The sequence below is a fragment of the Callospermophilus lateralis genome, chromosome X, assembly GCF_048772815.1.
Source record: "Callospermophilus lateralis isolate mCalLat2 chromosome X, mCalLat2.hap1, whole genome shotgun sequence".
NCBI classification, from domain to species: Eukaryota; Metazoa; Chordata; class Mammalia; order Rodentia; family Sciuridae; genus Callospermophilus; species Callospermophilus lateralis.
The window spans coordinates 38971397-38992725 of NC_135325.1; the positions used below are offsets into that span (position 1 = coordinate 38971397).

General features: G+C 34.6%; 1 protein-coding gene and 1 non-coding gene across 5 annotated transcripts in view; one reads left to right on the top strand and one right to left on the bottom strand.

The window, feature by feature from the left end:
• The window catches only part of Wnk3 (WNK lysine deficient protein kinase 3), a 140021-nt gene that overhangs the window by 45346 nt on the left and 73346 nt on the right, over positions 1-21329 (bottom strand). For all 4 annotated transcript variants that reach the window (XM_077107182.1, XM_077107180.1, XM_077107181.1 and 1 more), the window contains exons 10-11: positions 5723-5787; positions 2475-2622 (exon numbers count right to left, since the gene is read on the bottom strand). In XM_077107182.1, the coding sequence (XP_076963297.1) occupies positions 2475-2622; positions 5723-5787 (213 nt within the window). The remainder of the gene's footprint in view (positions 1-2474; positions 2623-5722; positions 5788-21329) is intronic.
• Positions 16423-16495, top strand: Trnaa-ggc (transfer RNA alanine (anticodon GGC)). The gene has a single exon. It is a non-coding gene; the product is annotated as a tRNA-Ala (tRNA).

Sequence of the window (21329 nt, forward strand, 5' to 3'; positions counted from 1 at the left end):
TCACCACTTCTATTCAATATAGTTCTCGAAACACTGGCCAGAGCAATTAGACAGACGAAAGAAATTAAAGGCATAAAAATAGGAAAAGAAGAACTTAAATTATCACTATTTGCGGATGATATGATCCTATACCTAGAAGACACAAAAGGGTCTACAAAGAAACTACTAGAGCTAATAAATGAATTCAGCAAAGTGGCTGGATATAAAATCAACACGCATAAATCAAAGGCATTCCTGTATATCAGTGACAAATCTTCTGAACTGGAAATGAGGACATCTACCCCATTCACAATATCCTCAAAAAAAATAAAATACTTGGGAATCAACCTAACAAAAGAGGTGAAAGATTTATACAATGAAAACTACAGAACCCTAAAGAGAGAAATAGAAGAAGATCTCAGAAGATGGAAAAATATACCCTGTTCATGGATAGGCAGAACTAACATCATCAAAATGGCAATATTACCAAAAGTTCTCTATAGGTTCAATGCAATGCCAATCAAAATCCCAACGGCATTTCTTGTAGAAATAGATAAAGCAATCATGAAATTCATATGGAAAAATAAAAGACCCAGAATAGCAAAAGCAATTCTAAGCAGGAAGTGTGAATCAGGAGGTGTAGCGATACCAGATTTCAAACTGTACTACAAAGCAATAGTAACAAAAACAGCATGGTACTGGTACCAAAACAGGCGGGTGGACCAATGGTATAGAATAGAGGACACAGAAACCAATCCACAAAATTACAACTATCTTATATTCGATAAAGGGGCTAAAAGCATGCAATGGAGGAAGGATAGCATCTTCAACAAATGGTGCTGGGAAAACTGGAAATCCATATGCAATAAAATGAAACTGAATCCCCTCCTCTCGCCATGCACAAAAGTTAACTCAAAATGGATCAAGGACCTTGATATCAAATCAGAGACTATGCGTCTGATAGATGAAAAGGTTGGCTCCGATCTACATATTGTGGGGTCGGGCTCCAAATTCCTTAATAGGACACCCATAGCACAAGAGTTAAAAACAAGAATCAACAAATGGGACTTACTTAAACTAAAAAGTTTTTTCTCAGCAAGAGAAACAATAAGAGAGGTAAATAGGGATCCTACATCATGGGAACAAATTTTTACTCCTCACACTTCAGATAGAGCCCTAATATCCAGAGTATACAAAGAACTCAAAAAATTAAACAATAAGAAAACAAATAACCCAATCAACAAATGGGCCAAAGACCTGAACAGACACTTCTCAGAGGAGGACATACAATCAATCAACAAGTACATGAAAAAATGCTCACCATCTCTAGCAGTCAGAGAAATGCAAATCAAAACCACCCTAAGATACCACCTCACTCCAGTAAGATTGGCAGCCATTATGAAGTCGAACAATAACAAGTGCTGGCGAGGATGTGGGGAAAAGGGTACTCTTATACATTGCTGGTGAGACTGCAAAATGGTGAGGCCAATATGGAAAGCAGTATGGAGATTCCTGGGAAAGCTGGGAATGGAACCACCATTTGACCCAGCTATTGCCCTTCTCGGATTATTCCCTGAAGACCTCAAAAGAGCGTACTACAGGGATACTGCCACATCGATGTTCATAGCAGCACAATTCACAATAGCTAGACTGTGGAACCAACCCCGATGCCCCTCAATAGATGAATGGATAAAAAAAATGTGGCATTTATACACAATGGAGTACTACGCAGCACTAAGAAATGACAAAATCATGGAATTTGCAGGGAAATGGATGGCACTAGAGCAGATTATGCTAAGTGAAGCTAGCCAATCCCTAAAAAACAAATGCCAAATGTCTTCTTTGATATAATGAGAGCAACCAAGAACAGAGCAGGGAGGAAGAGCAGGAGGAAAAGATTAACATTAAGCAGAGTCATGAAGTGGGAGGGAAAGGGAGAGAAAAGGGAAATTGCTTGGAAATGGAAGGAGACCCTCATTGTTATACAAAATTACATATAAGAGTTTGTGAGGGGAATGGGAAAAAAATAAAGAGAGAAATGAATTACAGTAGATGGGGTAGAGAGAGAAGATGGGAAGGGAGGGGAGGAGGGGGGATAGTAGAGGATAGGAAAGGTAGCAGAATACAACAGTTACTATTATGGTATTATGTAAAAATGTGGATGTGTAACCGATGTGATTCTGCAATCTTTGTAATGTTTTGAATAACCAATAAAAAAATAAAATAAAATTAAAAAAAAAAAGAAATGAAAACAAATAAAAAATGGTAGAAGCTAGCTCTCAGTGGTAGTTATAAGTGATTTATTTTCTGCCTTTTATTCTCCTTTATTCCCCTTTAAAAATTAACACAAAACATTCCTATCAGAAAATTTTTAATGGAGGAAAAGTCAGCTTTTAGAGGGTTTCATAATATTCTACACTTATCACAGTATTATCCCCCCCTGACTCTCGAAGACCTCTACATGCACTACAACCAAACCATATCCACACACTGACCTGAAGGACAGTAAGTTGAAATTTAGTCCCCTTCTCTGGTCGGGGACAGGAAGCTCTTCTCTGTTTGATCCGATCCTGTTTGCCATTTCCACCTGGGTTATCAGAGTTATTGGTGTTTTCCTTCACAGCTGCCACATCTTGATTCAAGCTAGTAAAAAAAAAAAAAAAAAAACAAACAGTAACTCATTCCAATCCTGATAATAAAAATCACCAAAAAAAACTTTTGATTATTTAATTGTAAATAATGTTTAAGGAAAATCAATAAATAATATAATATCTTTTAAAAAGTTATAATTGCTGAATTCTGTGAATATACTAAAAGTTACTGAATCATATACTTTAAAGATAAATTGAATTGTATGCAAATTATATATAAATAAATTGTATGCAAACTATATATAAATAAAGCTATCTTTTAAAGTTATGAAAAATGTGATTATATCATTTATATTTGGAAAAAATGAAATGAAAAAAAAACATTGCCAGTTATAGACCTTTGTGAAACCTTTTAAAAGAGAATGCTCTTGATAAATTTTATCTTGTTTATTTTGGGGTTACTTCATTAACATGTTCAAATAAAACTTCTAAACTGAAAAATCTCACTCAAAATAAGGGAGAGACCTCAATAAGGATAGACAGACTGAATGTGAGAGACAAAAATAATGCAAGAGGCAGAAAAATAAATGAAAAGGAATCATATAACAATGGTAGAACACCTGGAGATGTAGCTCAGAAATAGAGCACGTGCCTAGTATACAGAGGCACTGAGTTCCATCCCCTGAAAAAAAATTCTTCAAGCTAGACATGGTGGCTCATGTCTATAATCCCAAGTACTCAGGAGAATGAGGCAGAAGAATTGTAAATTTGAGGTCAGTCTGGGCAATGTAGTGAGATCCTATCTCAAAATAAAACATAGAAAGGGCTAGGAATGTAGCTTAGTGGTAAAGTGCCCCTGTGTTCAATATCAAGTACAATCAATCAATCAATAAATAAAATGGTTCAAAATAATTAACATTTTATAGTTCTTGGGTAGCTTTTTTTTTTTGACAGACTGCCTCAGTCTCCTGGATTCCTGGGAATAGAGGCATGTGCCACTGCACCCAGATCAATATAACTAATTCTAACTGATTATATTTTATAGGTTCAAATCAGTATGATTATGAAAGGGCAGGTTAATTTAGTTTATCTGTGTGAAATTTTTCAGATTTTTCTTTAATAAAAGTGAAGATATTTGAATATTTGAATAAATATCTTCCAATATATCTGAAATTCAAATAAAAAGAACAATAAGTATCAGACAACCTTTTTCAGATATTAATTTTTAGATTGAGTCCTTTTGCTAAAAACTATTCATAAAATATTTCTATAGAGATGCACAAAAATGATAAAAATAATTCCTAATTCTTCTATGTCTGTATGAAAAAGAAGACATATTAATACTGTTCCTAAGTTCTTTCAGCATAGCTGAATGGTAGAGAACTTGCCTCACATGCCTGAGTCCCTGGGTTTAATCCCAGCACCACAAAGAAAACATTTTAATTAAAATAATAATAATGCCCCTAGAGTTCTAAAACATACAGAGAATTGGCAGCATAAATAACACCTTCATAGGGTAATAGAGACATTAATTTTAGCCAATGGGGCTATATCATTCATATTCCAAAGTAACCTTAAAAAACACCAGCTTAGGGTTTGTGACAACATAGCAAAAACTCAACTCTGCCTGCTTGTCCCCACTAAGAAGAGCTAAAAAAATAAAATCTGGAAAAAAAAATCAGGATAGCACTAAAGAATGAAAAGATAAAAGATTGATTAGGAACTCTGAGGACTTGAAAAATAAAGCAACTAACCATCTCCTAATACTAACACAATGGCAGAAGACAGGTCAGGCATAAAGACAGCCCAGACCTAGTGTCTCCAGATACTTAACCCTTCAACAAAAGATGGCTTACGTAGGCCCTTTGCTTCCCCAGTGGCAGTGGCAGGAGCTGCAGCAGTAAAATGTGATCTGTATGGTGGACCTAGAGAAGTTCAAATCTCCACGCTGCAGCCCCACCATGGACACCAAGGTGCCAGGTGAATGAAGCAGACCAGAATAGCAAAGCATGAACTCTCAAAACTTCATCATCACTAAAACCACAACCCCTACAAGTAGGCCAGGACCAATGTACCTAAACAGGCAGAATGACAGCTAAATAGAGGATTTAAATGTAGAATCCAAAGTATCCTTACATAATATCCAAAATGTCCAGGAGACAAAAATAAAATCCCTGTCATACCAAAAACCAGGAAAATTACAACTTAAATCTTTTTGCATCAACAAGTGCAAAATCAACAATCAGCAAGTGTCAACATCGAGATGAATCAGGAAAAGATTTTACCTGAAAAGATTTTAAAAGCATTTATCAAAATGAAAGTTAGGAGTGTGGTTCAGTTGGAGAGTTTTTCCCTAGCATGTGCAAGGCCCTGGGTTCAATCCCCAGCATCACCAAAAAAAAAAAAAAAAACGAGTTTGTCAAAGGAGTAGAAGATGTTAAAAACAGAAACAAATGAAATTATAGAACTAAACATAAAATCACAGAAATAAAAACTTAATGAAAGGACAATGGGCACAATAACAAAATATATAGGAAAGAAACAATGAATGTAAAAACAGAACAATAGAAATGATCCAATCTGAACAAATACAGAAAAATGCAAATTTATGACTACAAATATAATATGACATTTTACTATAAATTACATTATTATTTCCTTTTAAACTCTTTTATGCTTTTCTTAGAACACTATAAGTTAAAAAATAAGGTAATGGTCAATATTATTGATGTTAAAAAAGTAAAAAATAGGGCTGGGGTTGTGGCTCAGTGGTAGAGTGATTGCCTAGCTATGTGTGAGGCACTGGATTTGATCTCCAGCATCACATAAAAATAAATAAATAAATAAAGGTATTGTGTCCATCTACAACTAAAAAATATTTTTTTAAAAAGTAAAAATAATGGGGCTGGAGTCATGGCTCATTGATAGAACGCTCACCTCACACGTGTAAGACCCTGGGTTCGATCCTCAGCACCACATAAAAATAAATAAGCAAAATAAAAATTTTAAAAAAAATTTTAAAAAGTGAAAATAATCCCCAATATGTTTATTAAACCTACACATAAATATAAGAACACAGAAGCTTCCCTAGTTACTGCACATACTTCTGCTCACCCTCATTGTTTCCAAGGTATGAATCTGATGATACTTACCTTCTAACTAAATCTGGTTTTTGAAGAGCTGCTTGTTGTTCAACTCCAACTGGTTGGGGTATGGTCTGTAAGTAATAAAAATAAAGATTATTAAAACAGCAAAATTCAAGCTAAGGAGGGAATTTGTTGTTATTTCAGAAATTTTGATTGTTACATTTCCTATTTTGGTTACCTTGCAAACCAGGTAGAATGTCTCTGTTATTGAAAGTCTATATCAATCCTGTTATTGACATTTTTACTAAAGATAAAAAAAAAATAAATGTAGCAATAAATCAAGTACATCTTATTCATCAATGTTTTTGTTAAAAATTAGCGTTTTTATGTACTTTTGTTTGTTATTTTTCAACAAAGAACACTACTATTGAACTTGTAGTCCTGGTTGTACAACTACTACTTAAAAGAATTGTTGCCATTCCACAAGAAGATTAATCAATGACTCAAACTTCCTCTTAGAAAGAAAAATACCAATCCTGCTGGAAAACAATTTTAAATATTTACCTAATCAATACTCTACATACTCCTCACTGGTGAGAACAGAGAGGAATCTCAGAATGTAAATTTAATAAAAACAATAATTTCCCTACTCGGTTAACCACTCTGTGATGGCATCTCATCTTCCAAAAGATTAGGTTTTTCAGATGATGAAAGTCCACAATGAACTGGTCCATGTCTGATTCTCTAGCTTCATTTCTGCTTGAAGCCACACTAAGCTGGAGTTCTCTGCATGATTTGGATCCTTCCATATATGCTATAACTCTACTTATGTTTCTCTACCTTCCCAGGGTATTTCAAGTCCTCCTCTATCTTGTCCATTTAGCAAATATGTGGACAGAACTTCTACATATAAGAAACCTCTATGAGGTTTCAGAAATAGACCAGCAAAATTTTCTTGAAGAATTAAAAAAAAACATATATCTTAGCTCATATTCTGATTTCTAAACTAGAAAGTAAGAAGGTTCCATGTAGAAATAGATGATTTTCCATCAATGGGACAAGAAAGTACTAGAAGAGCTTTACTCTGCCAAAAAGTAAAACAATACTTAAAAGAATGATGAGGACATATCAAAAACAGAGAGGACCAAATTGAAGGAGCTCCTACTGTCAAAATCTGTGACAATTTGGGCATCAAAATAATAATAGTAAAAGAATATAATCCATTTAATAAAATAAGAATCCATGACTTCATACTCATTAGAACAAATGAACAAATAGAAAAGGAAAAGCTCTTATTTACAGTAAAAGACAACTAATAAATAAAGAGGGATGGAGTTAGAAAATCATAAATGGATGACAAAACCAGTAGGTGAAGGTTGAATAAAGAACAGGATATTTACTAGTTTCAAAGCAATCCTACAGATTGCTTTTTAAGTACAAAGGCAAAAAAAGGTAAATTTACACTGGAAGAATTTGGAAGGCCTAACCTTAACAAAGTAATCAAACTTAACTTCCCCAACACTGGAACAAAGTAACATCACATGCCTTCTACTACTATGTGCAAATAAAAACACATTTAATGTACATGATTTTCCTGAAAAAAAAATGTATAATCTGAATCTAAAGAAAAGGAAACTTCATAATGGCTGCCAATCTTACTGGAGTGAGATGGTATCTTAGGGTGGTTTTGATTTGCATTTCTCTGACTGCTAGAGATGGTGAGCATTTTTTCATGTACTTGTTGATTGATTGTATGTCCTCCTCTGAGAAGTGTCTGTTCAGGTCCTTGGCCCATTTGTTGATTGGGTTATTTGTTTTCTTATTGTTTAATTTTTTTAGTTCTTTGTATACTCTGGATATTAGGGCTCTATCTGAAGTGTGAGGAGTAAAGATTTGTTCCCAGGATGTAGGCTCCCTATTTACCTCTCTTATTGTTTCTTTTTGCTGAGAAAACACTTTTTAGTTTGAGTAAGTCCCATTTGTTGATTCTAGTTATTAACTCTTGTGCTATGGCTGGCGAGGATATGGGGAAAAGGGTACACTTGTACATTGCTGGTGGGACTGCAAATTGGTGCAGCCAATTTGGAAAGCAGTACGGAGATTTCTTGGAAAGCTGGGAATGGAACCACCATTTGACCCAGCTATTCCCCTTCTCGGTCTATTCCCTAAAGACCTAAAAAGAGCACACTACAGGGACACTGCTACATCGATGTTCATAGCAGCACAATTCACAATAGCAAGACTGTGGAACCAACCTAGATGCCCTTCAATAGATGAATGGATAAAAAAAAATGTGGCATTTATACACAATGGAGTATTACTCTGCATTAAAAAATGACAAAATCATAGAATTTGCATGGAAATGGATGGCATTAGAGCAGATTATGCTAAGTGAAGCTAGCCAATCCCTAAAAAACAAATGCCAAATGTCTTCTTTGATATAATGAGAGTAACTAAGAACAGAGTAGGGAGGAAGAGCATGAGAAGAAGATTAACATTAAACAGGGGCGAGAGGTGAGAGGGAAAGGGAGAGAGAAGGGAAATTGCATGGAAATGGAAGGAGACCCTCATGGTTATACAAAATTACATACAAGAGGAAGTGAGGGGAAAGGAAAAAAAACAAGGGGGAGAAATGCATTACAGTAGATGGGGTAGAGAGAGAAGATGGGAGGGGAGGGGAGGGGAGGGGAGGGGAGGGGAGGGGAGGGGAGGGGAGGGGGGATAGTAGAGGATAGGAAAGGCAGCAGAATACAACAGTCACTAGTATGGCAATATGTAAATCAGTGGATGTGTAACCGATGTGATTCTGCAATCTGTATATGGGGTAAAAGTGGGAGTTCATAACCCACTTGAATCAAAGTGTGAAATATGATATGTCAAGAACTATGTAATGTTTTGAACAAACAACAATAAAAATTAAAAAAAAAAAAGAAAAGGAAACTTCACATTGATTCAAATTGAAGGGCATTCTGTAACATAACTGTCCTTCATTCTTCAAAAATATCAATGTTATGAAAAATAAAGATGGAATAAATATTCTGAATAAATAAATATTAAAGAAAGCAAAAAGGATAAAACAACTAAAGGTAATACATGACCTTTAATTATAGCATGGATCAAGCAGGGTGAAGTTGCCATAAAGGACATCAAAATAATTAATGAAAATGTTGAGGTGGATAATAGATAATAATATTATATTATTATCTGTTAATGTTAACATTCTCTAAATTGGTCACTATATTGTAGTTATTTAAGAAAATGTGTATATTTGTGTATGTGTCTGTATGTATACACACACATGTGCTGGCACTGGGGATTGAATCTATGGCCTCACTCACGCTAGACAAGTGATCTACTATTGAACTATACTCCCAGCCAATGTCCTTGTTCTTGTACTGAAATATTCAGAGGTAAAATGGCATCATGTTTGCAACTAGCTCTCTCATATGATTCATGGGGAAAAGCATAGGTAGATGGGTGGATTATTGGACAAAGGAATGGACAGACAGACGCGTAGTCTAATAGTGCCTTTTATCACAGCCCTCTTTATCATGCATGTTTAACATCAAACTCCAAGGACTCACTAATTCATTTTGACTTCTTGGTGCCTCTTAGCACAGTACCTGGCACATTTTAGGGTTCCAATAAATATCTGAAGTTAGAAAGAAATAGGGAAGGAAAGTTTGACATGGAAATAAAGGCTGTGCCACAAAAATGTTTGTGAACTGATATTAGGATTCCTGAAAATCAATCATTAAAAAATAACACAAAGGAAAGAAAATAACATGGTATAAAGCTTGTTTCAGGGCTGGGGATGTGGCTCAAGTGGTGGCGCGCTCGCCTGGCATGCGTGCGGCCCGGGTTCGATTCTCAGCACCATGTACAGACAAGGATGTTGTGTCCGCTGATAACTAAAAAAGAAAAATATTAAAATTCTCTCTCTCTCTCTCTCTCTCCTCTCTCACTCTCTCTTAAAAAAAAAAAGCTTGTTTCACAGTAAATATTCAATAAAATGTTAGCAATACATGTATTGTATTATATGTAATACAAACTAGCAGCAAGTTAGTTGTCTAGGAAGAGGGGAAGGATTAGGTAGGTAAATAAGAGTGTTTATCATACTACCACATGGCTATTAAAAAGTGAAATCATGAAATCATCCCAGGTGCCATCATGTCTGCCTGTAATCTCAGCAACTCAGGAAGCTGAGGCAGGAAGATTTAAAAGTTCAAGGCCAGCCTCAGCAACTTGGCAAGACCCTGTCAAAATTTAAAAAAAACAAGGGCTGGGGATATAGCAGTGGTAAAGTACCCATGGTTCAATCCCTAGTACCTCAAAAAAAAAAAAAAAAAAAAAAGGCAGGGGGAAAGGAATCATGAAGGCCAAGTAAAGGCAGGGTAAAATACACAACAATGAATGAAAAAAAAAGCAGAAAACAAAACTGATGGAAAATTAAAACCACTTATGAAAAAGTCTAGAGTATTTTCACAAATTTTACAATCATAGCTATGTTATAGAAACAGCATTTTAGGCAGCCCTCCATTTCCCCAATTTTTATGTTACTATATACATTTTATAATTTAGAATTTTTATGAATACTGGGTGCCTGCCTTTACATTCCATCTTTGTGTTAGCACCACAGTGGCCATGGACTTTACATGCCTGAGACTTCTGGGCAAAATTTTGGGCGACAACTTTATCAGAAGCTGAGATACTCACTTAAATCGCCCAGAATCTCACTTAAATCGCCCAAAATAGAGACTTTTTTTAAAAAAAAAAATGAGAATTGTTAAGGATAGCAAGTACATAAACCACTGATGGGATGGCAATAAAGGAAGTCTTAAAAATTTCTCACACTTCTAATTTGAAAAATTTATCCTAAAGAAACAATTAATAATATATACAATATCATGTACAACCACAAGAATGGGGTCCTAATTACAATAAATTATAATTCATGTATGCATAATATGCCAAAATGCACTCTATTATCCTGTATATCTAAAAAGAACAAATAAAACAAATTTTTAAAAAGACATAGCTATAAAAATATATCACAACATGGAATATAGTTATAAATAGCAAAATATTGATATTTATCTCCTTTACTTACTCCACTAAATAAATAATGGTATAGCCATCCTCAGGGATGTTATGTAGCTCTTTAAAAATATATTTAAACATACTTTTTTTTTTTTTTTTGCTGTGCTGGGAATTAAACCCAGGGCCTCACACATGCTAGGCAAGTGCTCTATCATTGAACTAGACCCCCAGCCCTGTAAGATAATGTTTTATGTGAAAAATACCATAAAAGAGTAAATATGTTATGATTACCTTAAAAATACATCTGTGTAGGTGTATACTAAATGATCTGGAGGAGTATATCCCAAGACATTAAATAAGTTTTTCTATATTAATCCTGAATTGGTAATAAGAAAAATAAATTCAACTTTGTATAAAGAGACTTATAAACCCTCAAATATGATAATCTTAGGGCAGATCCCCATTATTTCCATATATAATATTTTAGTAGTTTTAAACAAAAGTAAAAAATGAAACATTAAATTGAAAAGACATCTATATAGCTTTGCTCTGAGGTAGAGGCTGGTTTTTCACTAGATCCCACTTATGGAAAAAAACATTGCCTTAAAAAATGGGGTACATTTCCCAGATCTAAGAAAAGAAAAAAAATATAGCACTCAACAACCTGAAATTCTAGCCCTATTCATGCCTGGATTGGATGATATTCCCTGTCACCCAAAAAGAAGGCTCACTGGTCTCAGATTCAACGCGCATATTCTGAAGTCCTTTCCAATCAAGAGCATTTAGTGAGAACTGTCCAATCCTGTGTGTCATCATGGAGGAGGAGGGTAGGCTTTCACTATTACTTCTTATCTCCTGAGTTCTCTGTTTTTGCCATTTGGCTGGACTTTGGTCTCGTGCTTCGGAGTCTCAGGTTGCTCTGCTGTGCAGAAGCTGGCCCAACTCCTAAGCACCAGGCAATGACACAGAGTCTTGCTGAGTTGCTAAGTGCCTTACTAAGTTGCTCAGACTGTCTTGGAATTTATGATCCTCCTGCTTCATCCTCCTCAGTCACTGGAACTACAGTTGTCCATCACAAGACCTGGCTCATTTGCTTTTAAAAGCACCAACTTTCATATTGAAACTGTTAACATTCAGGGATGTAGCCATTGATTTTACTGAAGAGGAGTGTGAATGCCTTCAGCCTGCCCAGAAAACTTTATATAGAGATGTGATGTTAGAGAACTATAGAAAATTGGCCTTCCTGGCCATGACTCCTTATCATACCCGAGAATATTAACCAGAGAAGGGCATAAAACATATATTTCACAAAGTTATAAGTGGAAAATATAGAAATTGTTATCTTGACCATTTACAACAAAAGAAAATATGGAAAACTACAAGTGAGAGAAAACACCACAAATCATATAAAAAATCAGGCTTTGTTCACCACCAGAGAATTTATACTGGAGAGAAGCCCTACAAATATAAAAAATGTGGCAAAGCTTTAAAAAAAAAAGGTCATATTTACCACAGAAGAACATACACAGGAGAATGTGATAATGTTTTTAAAGAAAACATCAATCTATATTAAGCAAAGCAGGATTTACTCTGAAAAGAAGTCCTACAAATTTGAAAACTATCATAAAGTATTTAGTCAAAAATCAAACCTCATTTAGCAAAAAAGAATTCACACTGGAGAAAAGAATGTGGCAAAGCTTTTAGTAGAAAAACAGGCCTTATTTACCACACTGGAGAGAAGCCGAACTCACACTGGAGAGAAGCCCTACAAATGTAAAGTATATGACAAAGTTTTTGCTCAAATATAAATCCTTATTTGCCACAGAAGAACTCACACTGGAGAGAATCCCTACAATTGTAAAGAATGTGGCAAAGCTTTCGTTCGAAAAACAGGCCTTATTTGCCACAGAAGAACTCACACTGAGGAGAAGCCCTACAAATGCAAAGTATTTGACAAAGTTTTTTACTCAAATATCAACCCTAATTTGCCACAAAAGAACTCACACTGGAGAGAAGCCCTACAAATGTAAGGAATGTGGCAAAGCTTTTAGTAGAAAAACAGGCCTTATTCACCACAGCAGAACTCACACTGGAGAATAGCCCTACAATTGTGAAGGATGTGGCAAAGATTTTAATCAAAAATAAAACTATATTCACCACAGTAGAAGTCACCTGGCGAGAAAGCCTTAAAATGTAAGTAAAGTTATAATACTTTTAAAGAAGAATTAAACATTATTAACAACAGAATTTATACAGAAAAGAACCCCTACAAATGGAAACAATGTACCAAAGCTTTTAATAAAAAAATCAAACCTTTTTACCACTAGGCTATTTATTCTGGAAAGAAGACCTACAATTGTAGAGAATGTAGAAACATTTTAAATTATATATCAAACATTACTAGACATCAGAGAAAACACACTGGAGAGAAGCTCTACAAATGAGACCATTGAAAATGGGTCAACATTTAATCCTCACCACAATAATCATAACAGAGATAAATGTGAGATTTGAAATGTGAAAACTGACAATGTGACAATGCCTCCAAAATTATTCACCAATACTCAGCAAGTGAGGATACATACTGGTTAGAGAGAATACAAATGGGAAAAAAAAAACTTTTCAAATCCACATGTTTCTTAAACACTACTGATTTTTAGAGAATTCATTGTTCCCAGAAACCCTAAGAAGTTAAATAATATTTCCAAAACTTATTCAAATTTTAAATTCAAACATCTGAAAACTCATACCAGTAGTGAACATTGAACAGATTTTGTCGAAAATGTATGCATTATATAACAAAACATTTACAATAAATACCTTTACAAATGTAAAGTCATTAACTATACATTACACCTTGATGTGTATGAGGATCAGTAAAAGACAGAACTCATTTAAATATAGAAAATGAGTCACTGTCTTTAACTTTTGCTTAAATGTATTAAACATTATCCAGTTATTTGTAGAAATATCAATCTTAAATATCATACATGCATAGTGTAGAAACCTCATCTTTGAAAGCATATAAATTTTTTTCTAAATCAAAGTTTACTAACTATTTTCACTTTTGAATACTGGAGAAAACAATTATAAGAAATCTATTTTTTGATGTTTAACACTGAATTGTAATATTTTAAACTTTATTTTTTATTGCAGCTTAAATTTAGGGATTTTAAAACATTGAGTCACATTTCTAAGCCCTCTCCTTCTTTTTTGAAATTTGAGACTCGTCTTTCTAAGTTGTTTGAAATCACACTAAGTTGCTGAGGCTGAATTTAAACTTCTGAAACTACTCAGCTTCCCAATTTGCTTGGATTACAAGCATGGACCATCATGCCCAGTTTACAGTGCATTTTTTACCTATATTTATCTGATGTATGCAATATGTTCTTATAACTGAACATTTGTTTATATGTTAACACCCATGTATGGCATCCTGTCATTAAATGACAGACATCACAGTGTTCCACTTGATTAAATGTTCTATGTAACAGTAAAACATACCATTGAATAAAAAAAAAAGACATCTACAAAAATGACTCAGCACCTATTAGTAAACAGTAATTTTGGAAGTAATATAAATATTATAATAGAACTTAATTTGAAGCTATCAGATTAAAAAGACGGATAAGCCGAAATCCCATGATTCTGAGGACTAACACAAAGCAACAGTAATAATCCTATTAATAACTATAAGTGGTCATAAAATATAATTAAATATAATTCCAAATAATTGTCATAGTAACTATATTTTGTTTCTCTTAAAACACAAGCTTTGCCTCTGGACTTATGCATGAGTCCCATATTGCTGGGACTCACCCTCATTCTTATGAAGTTTCTTTTTTTTTTAATATCTATTTATTTATTTATTTATTTTTTAAGTATTTGGCGGACACAACATCTTTGTCTGTATGTGGTGCTGAGGATCGAACCCGGGCCGCACGCATGCCAGGCGAGCGTGCTACTGCTTGAGCCACATCCCCAGCCCATGAAGTTTCTTTTTTGTTGTTGTTGTTTGTTTGTTTTGTGGTATTGGGGATTTAACAAGGGGCAGGCTGCTACTGAGCAACATACCTAGCCCTTTTTTTTCTTTTTTTTTTACTTTTTGAGACAGGTCTTCCTAAATTTCCAAGGTTGCCTTGAACTTGCAATCCTATTGCCTGTCTCCTGAGTATCTGGGATTACAGCTGAATCCCACAGTGCCTAGGTGAAATTTTTTAAATACAAACATTTGTCAATTTGGATACATTTTGTTGAATCTTATATATACAAAAATATCTACTTGCTAAGGTATTTACTGTCAATTTCTAAACAGTGATTATGTTAAAGAGCTAATTATTTAATGTATAATTTGAAGCTAGTCTAATATATCCAGGAAAGAAACAATCCCTTAATATGGGTTGACTAGATTAGAGGGGAGAGGAAGGCACAAAATGGTACTCAGTCATCATCTTTCCCTCCATCCCCCAACTTGAAGTCCAAATGTAAGTCGAAATACCAATCCCTTTTCCTAATGAAACTTTGATAGCTGGATATCTGAGACCTTGATAACCTGCTAGCAACATCCAGTAAACCCAACTCATCCCTGGATACTCTCCTGCAGAATGAGGACAAGGCTAAAATGAGAAGCAAAAGCAGGTCTGGATTTCTGTGAGCCACACCATTCTCTTCTTTCTATCTTGGCACTTAAGATACTCTTCATAAACTTGCTTCAAGATTTTTCTGCCCCAAGCTACTATAAGCAAAAGAAGAATCAATAAATGATTCCAAGGAATACCTAATACAAAGACAATTTATCTACCTCATAGAGGCCCTCTACTAGGTGCAAACTGGTTCTTTCTCTTTTACACATTCACCAAGCCTCCTCTCCCTCCATCAGTAGATCTCAGTCCCACCTGCACTTTAGAAAATACCCAGTGAAGAAGAAAAGGAGAACAGAAAGGAAAGAGGAGAAGAAGAAAAGCTAAGCACATGGACAACATCCCAGAGATTCTTATTTAGCTATTCTGGAGTGAAGGACAACAGTAAAACTGGGAGATACTTTTAAACATTTCATAAACTGCCTCATGGTATTACTGGCACTCCCTTTCAGTACATTTTAGCACCCCTTATTTATTGAGCATTTATTACATGCCAGGAACTTTTCACATTTTAGCTTATCTAATCCTCAAACCCATAGAAGATAGGAGTTTTTCTAACATATTTCCAACAAACAGAAAAGTTCAATGACTTGTACACCGAAAGCCCATATATACATCAATCACAGTCCATAGCATTTTACTATAAGTTCATTATCAAGCAATTCACTATCAAGCAATCCATTTTATTATTACACATTTCAAATTTAAGTTGCAAATAAAAGATAGTTTTAAACTTCATTTTACAAACGAAAAGAATCAAACATGAGAGAGATTAAATAACTTTCCTCAAATCATGCACTGAATAATTCAAGAGCTAGAGTTCAAACTCAGGTCTAATACAAACGGATTAAAGTCAATATGTATCTAGACTACTCTGTTATATATACATGGTATATATCTTCTTTGCAGGAGAATTTTTGTTAATTTAATTGAGTTAAATTATCACTATAAATGATGTCTAATTTCCATATTTTTGTATTTATATAGAATCCATCTATAAAGTTATGGATTATCTAAGCCCCATTCTTGGTAAAGCTAAAATTTTAAATAATGAAATTTACCCTAAAAAATAACTGTTCCAGGGGATGTGGTTGTGGCTCAGTGGTAGAGTGCTCACCTGGCATGTGTGAGGCCCTGGGTTCGATCCTCAGCACCACAAAAGATAAATAAATAAAGGTATTGTGTCCACCCACAACTAAAAATATTTTTAAAAATAACTGTTCCAAAGCACAGTTCCTTAGAAGTAACTCACACAAAAACACCCACGTTATTAAATTAACACCAAGTTTTTATCCAAAAAGATAAAAACATATCAGTGCCACAAAGACCGAAAGATTTTTTAAAAAATTAAAAGAAGTTAGGAAGATGTTTCATTAATTTTGAGTCTTATAAGAACTAGATTAAGGAGAATCTAACTGTACAGAGAGTTAAAGTTCATACTTTAACCCTAATATCTGCCCCCACTTGATTAACCCAAGAATCTGTACCAACTAGCAAATTGATCAGGAACTAGTATTGTCTTAGCTCTCCAAGCTTTTAACAGATATTTGAAAAAACAATTAAAATTGTTTGGTTGTTTTGTTTTAATGACAAGTGTTGGCTAAGTACAGTGGCACATCCCAGCTGCTTAAGCAGAGTGAAAGAGGAGGATCACAAGTTTGAAGAGAGGTACATTCATTTATTTATGAATTTATTGAAACTAGGTCTCAAAATAAAATTTAAAGACAGGGCTGGGTTGCAGCTCAGTGATAGAATGCTTACATAGCATGTGCAAGGCTCTGGGTTGAATTCCCAGTATAGAAAAAAAGGCAGGACAATGAGGATTATAGATGGAAAAGGAGAGGACTGACAGAGCCATTTGGCATTCTGGAGGGTAAAGCTCTTTCATATAAAGCCAAAGTGGGAAGGATATCAAAAGGAAAAATTGGGGTACTTATGCATGTTGGAGATCATAGTCTTTAATATATGTGATTATTTCACAGCATTAGAGAAATCATTACGGAGATAAAAGTATACCTCATCTCAGTACAGAATAATGACAACAGAGCAATCCCTACTAATACAAAGAAAATAAACATCTCCTTGTCTTCAATCTGTAAATCTGTAAAAAGGATTTAAACATTGCTGAAGAGGATGATGGAAGTCAAAGAAAATCTTTATAAAGTCAGAGGGTTGGGCAGGGTAGTCTAGATTTGATAGAGCTTTACAGGTAATTAGGTACAGCATTGTAACTTTTTTTTTTTTTGCATGAGATGGTTTTGCATAGAGCTGAGACATTTTAAAAGGACCATTCTGCTTCATATAATGAGAAAGATGCTATAAAGGACCAAAGGTAGAAAGAAGAACAATTGGGAGGCTCCTGGAATTATTCAAGTAAGAGATGGACCACACCAACAAAAAATGGTGGAAATGTGAGAAGGTAGGTTAAAGATATACTGTTAATATAAAAATTAAAAGACTTCTTGATGGTTTGAAGGGGATTATGAGAGGAAAAAGAACAGAACATAACTATAGATACATGGCTTGAGCAACAGGAAATAAAGAGTTGTCATTTCTTCAGATGGGGATGACATGGAAAGAGCAGATATCCAGTGGTAGGAAACGGAAAAAAAAAGTATTTGATTTGGAAAATACTAATTTTGAAATGGCATTGTACAACAAAGTAGAGATGTTGGATGCACACTGGAGATAAATGACAAAAAAATCATCATTTGTCAGAAAAAGATATAGAAGCGATCAACAACTATATGAAAAAATGTTCAATATCTCTAGTAATTGGAGAAATGCAAATCAAAACTACCCTAACATTTCATCTCATGCATTCAGAATGGCAGTAATCAAGAACACAAAGAACAATAAGTGTTGGCAAGGATGTAGGGGAAAAGGCACATTCATACATTGCTGGTGGGACTACAAATTGGTGCAACCATTCTGGAAAGCATTATGGATATCCCTTAGAAAACTTTGAATGGAACCATCATTTGACCCAGCTATTTTATAGCAGCTCAATTCAAAATAGCTAAACTGTGGAAGCAACCTATATGCCCTTCAGTAGATGAATGGATAAAGAAACTGGTATATATACACAATACAGCATTAAAAGAGAATAAAATTATGGCATTTGCAGGTAAATGGATGGAGTTGGAGAATATCATGCTAAGCGAAGTAAGCCAATCCCAAAACACCAATGGCTGAATGTTCTCTCTGATAAGTGGATGCTGATCCATAATGGGGGCGGCGGCCATGAGAAAAATGGAGAAACACTGATTAGACAAAGGGGGGTGGGGAGGGGACATGGGGACAGGAAAGATGGTGGAATGAGATAGAAATCATTACCCTAGGTACATGTATGACTGCATATATGGTGTGATGCTACATTATGTATAATCAGAGAAAAGAAAAGTTGTTCTGCAACTGGGTACAATGAATCAAAATGCATTCTGCTGTCATATATAACTACTTAGAATGAAAAGTAAATTAATAAATATTAGATCTATTCCCCCCAAAAAATCATCTTCTGGAACATAAAGATAAGTTATAAGTATGAAGCTGTGTATATATGCACATGCATGCACATGTACACATACACACATACACACTTGCACACATTTCCTGTCCTGTTTGCTTAGAACCCTAGAATAATGACTGGCAAGTAGAGTTAACATACCCAATACCAAGATTTTTTTTTATATTTTAATTTTTGGTACCAAGGATTGAACTCAGTGGCACTTAAACACTGAGCCACATCCCCAACCGTATTTTGTATTTTATTTAGAGACAGGGTCTTACCGAGTTGCTTAGTGCCTCGCTGTTGCTGGGGCTGGCTTTGAACTCGTGATCCTTCTGCCCCAGCCTCCTGAGCTGCTGGGATTACAGGCATGTCTGGCTTTCCAAGGTTTTTCTTCTAAATTACATTACCCACTAAAAGGAATCAGAGCTCCATGGAGATATAACTTAAATCCTGCTCTGGGGCAGGTAAAGTAGAAAATGAGACTGGAATATCTTAGAATTTAATGAATGCTCAAAGAATCATGACAAAAGGACATTAAGGGACACATTGGATATACCCCCCAAATATGGGTCATTTTAACTATCCAAATAAACAGTAACAGTATATTGTGACCTAGTAACAAAATAACATTGCATAATGAGATAAATAAATGAAGGAAAAGGGCCACTAATTAATATAAAGAAGAATGACAGGGTTAGAAAATAATAAATGGATGCTGAAACTACTGAGTGAAAGTTTGATGAGGAAAGGAAGATTTACATGATCTCGAAATACTGCCCCCAAATAACTAATAAAAACTCTAAAAGAAGAAATGGCAACTTCATAATAAAAAAGACTGACAAGACCTATGTGAACCACATAATAAAAGTTAAACTCAGCAATATTGGGATACACTGACATTTCTCCTGATAAAATACACTGAAAAGAATACAACATTATTTACATGGTATTCATGCTAAAAATGTATGCTCTAAATTTAATAATGAAAAAAGTCTCCAGACAGACCCAAGATGAGAGCCATTCTGCAGAAACAAAGAAACACCTGGCCTCTGCTTTTCAACACTGACAAGAGAAACAAAGAGTTTCTGGGGAAGTAGCTTAGTAGAGTACACGCCTAGCCACAAGAAGCCTGAGGTTCAAACTCCAGCACATGAGTGCATGCATGCACACACTCAAAAAAGAAAATAAATACAAAGAAAGGCTTAAGAACTATTTAGGATTGAAAAGAGACTTAAAACCTAAAAAGATAACCCAATAAAAAGGAAGTCTTGAATAGACATGTTACAAAAAAGTATATGAATCTCTAATAATTATGTGAGCAGCTGTTCAACATCACTACTAATCAGGGAGATGTGGGTTAAAAACCACAATATATACCATCAGCTAAAATGTAAAAGAATGATAATATTAAATATTGATATGGATGTGGAGTAACTGAAAGTCTCATATATTGCTAATGTGAATATTCACATACAACTACTTTGAAAAATGATTCGGCATTATCTTACATAGATACATGTGTCCTTATCCTATGACTCAGCAATCCCACAATTAGGTATAACCCTAAGAGAAAGGAGTACCTATGTTCATCAGAAAATATACAGGAAAACTCACAACAGCTTTATCTATAAGAGGAACAAATCAGAACTAAACCTAATGTAAAATAATAGGAAAACATATAACTGAATTATGATATATTCTACAGTGAAACAACTCCGAAATGAGGAAAACTACTGATATATGCAAAAATGTAGATAAAACTCAGTTTATCTTTTTGGGTGGTGGAAGTGTCCTCCATATTCATTTGCATTTCATGAAGACACCATATTTCACCACATAATCATCGCCACCATATTAGTTTATATTCACAAGTATTCCATGCATCTTAATCTTTCACCAAAGACAGTTTAGCAATAAGTGATTTTAAGCAATACTGGCACAATTAAAAAAAAAAAAAACAAGCTTCACATGATGGTTGCATCCCACATTTGGCGGGGGGAGGCATTAAAATCTATGACAGTTATGCAACAAAATCGGATACACATGTGAAAACTCATCAAGTTGTATATTTACAATTAGAGTGCATTGATGTATATATATATATACCCTATTTATCTCCATAAAAAGAATGTTTTTAAAAACTGATATGACTGAATTCTTATAAAACACTAACAACTGGGCTCATGTACATGTTTATATAGAAAAATAACTGGACAGTGCTAGAACTGTAGCTCAGTGGCAGAGAGCTTGCATAGAACATGTGAGGCACTGGATTCAATCGTCAGCATTACATAGAAAATAAATAAATAAAATAAAGGTATTGTGTTCATCTATTATCTATCTATGTTTATATCTATATGTTTAGATATAAATATACACATGAAGAAAACTACCTGGACAACTTTAAGGGTATTTATTTATTTATTTTTGGTACTGGATATTGATCTCAGGGGCACTCGACCCCTGAAACACATCCTCAGCC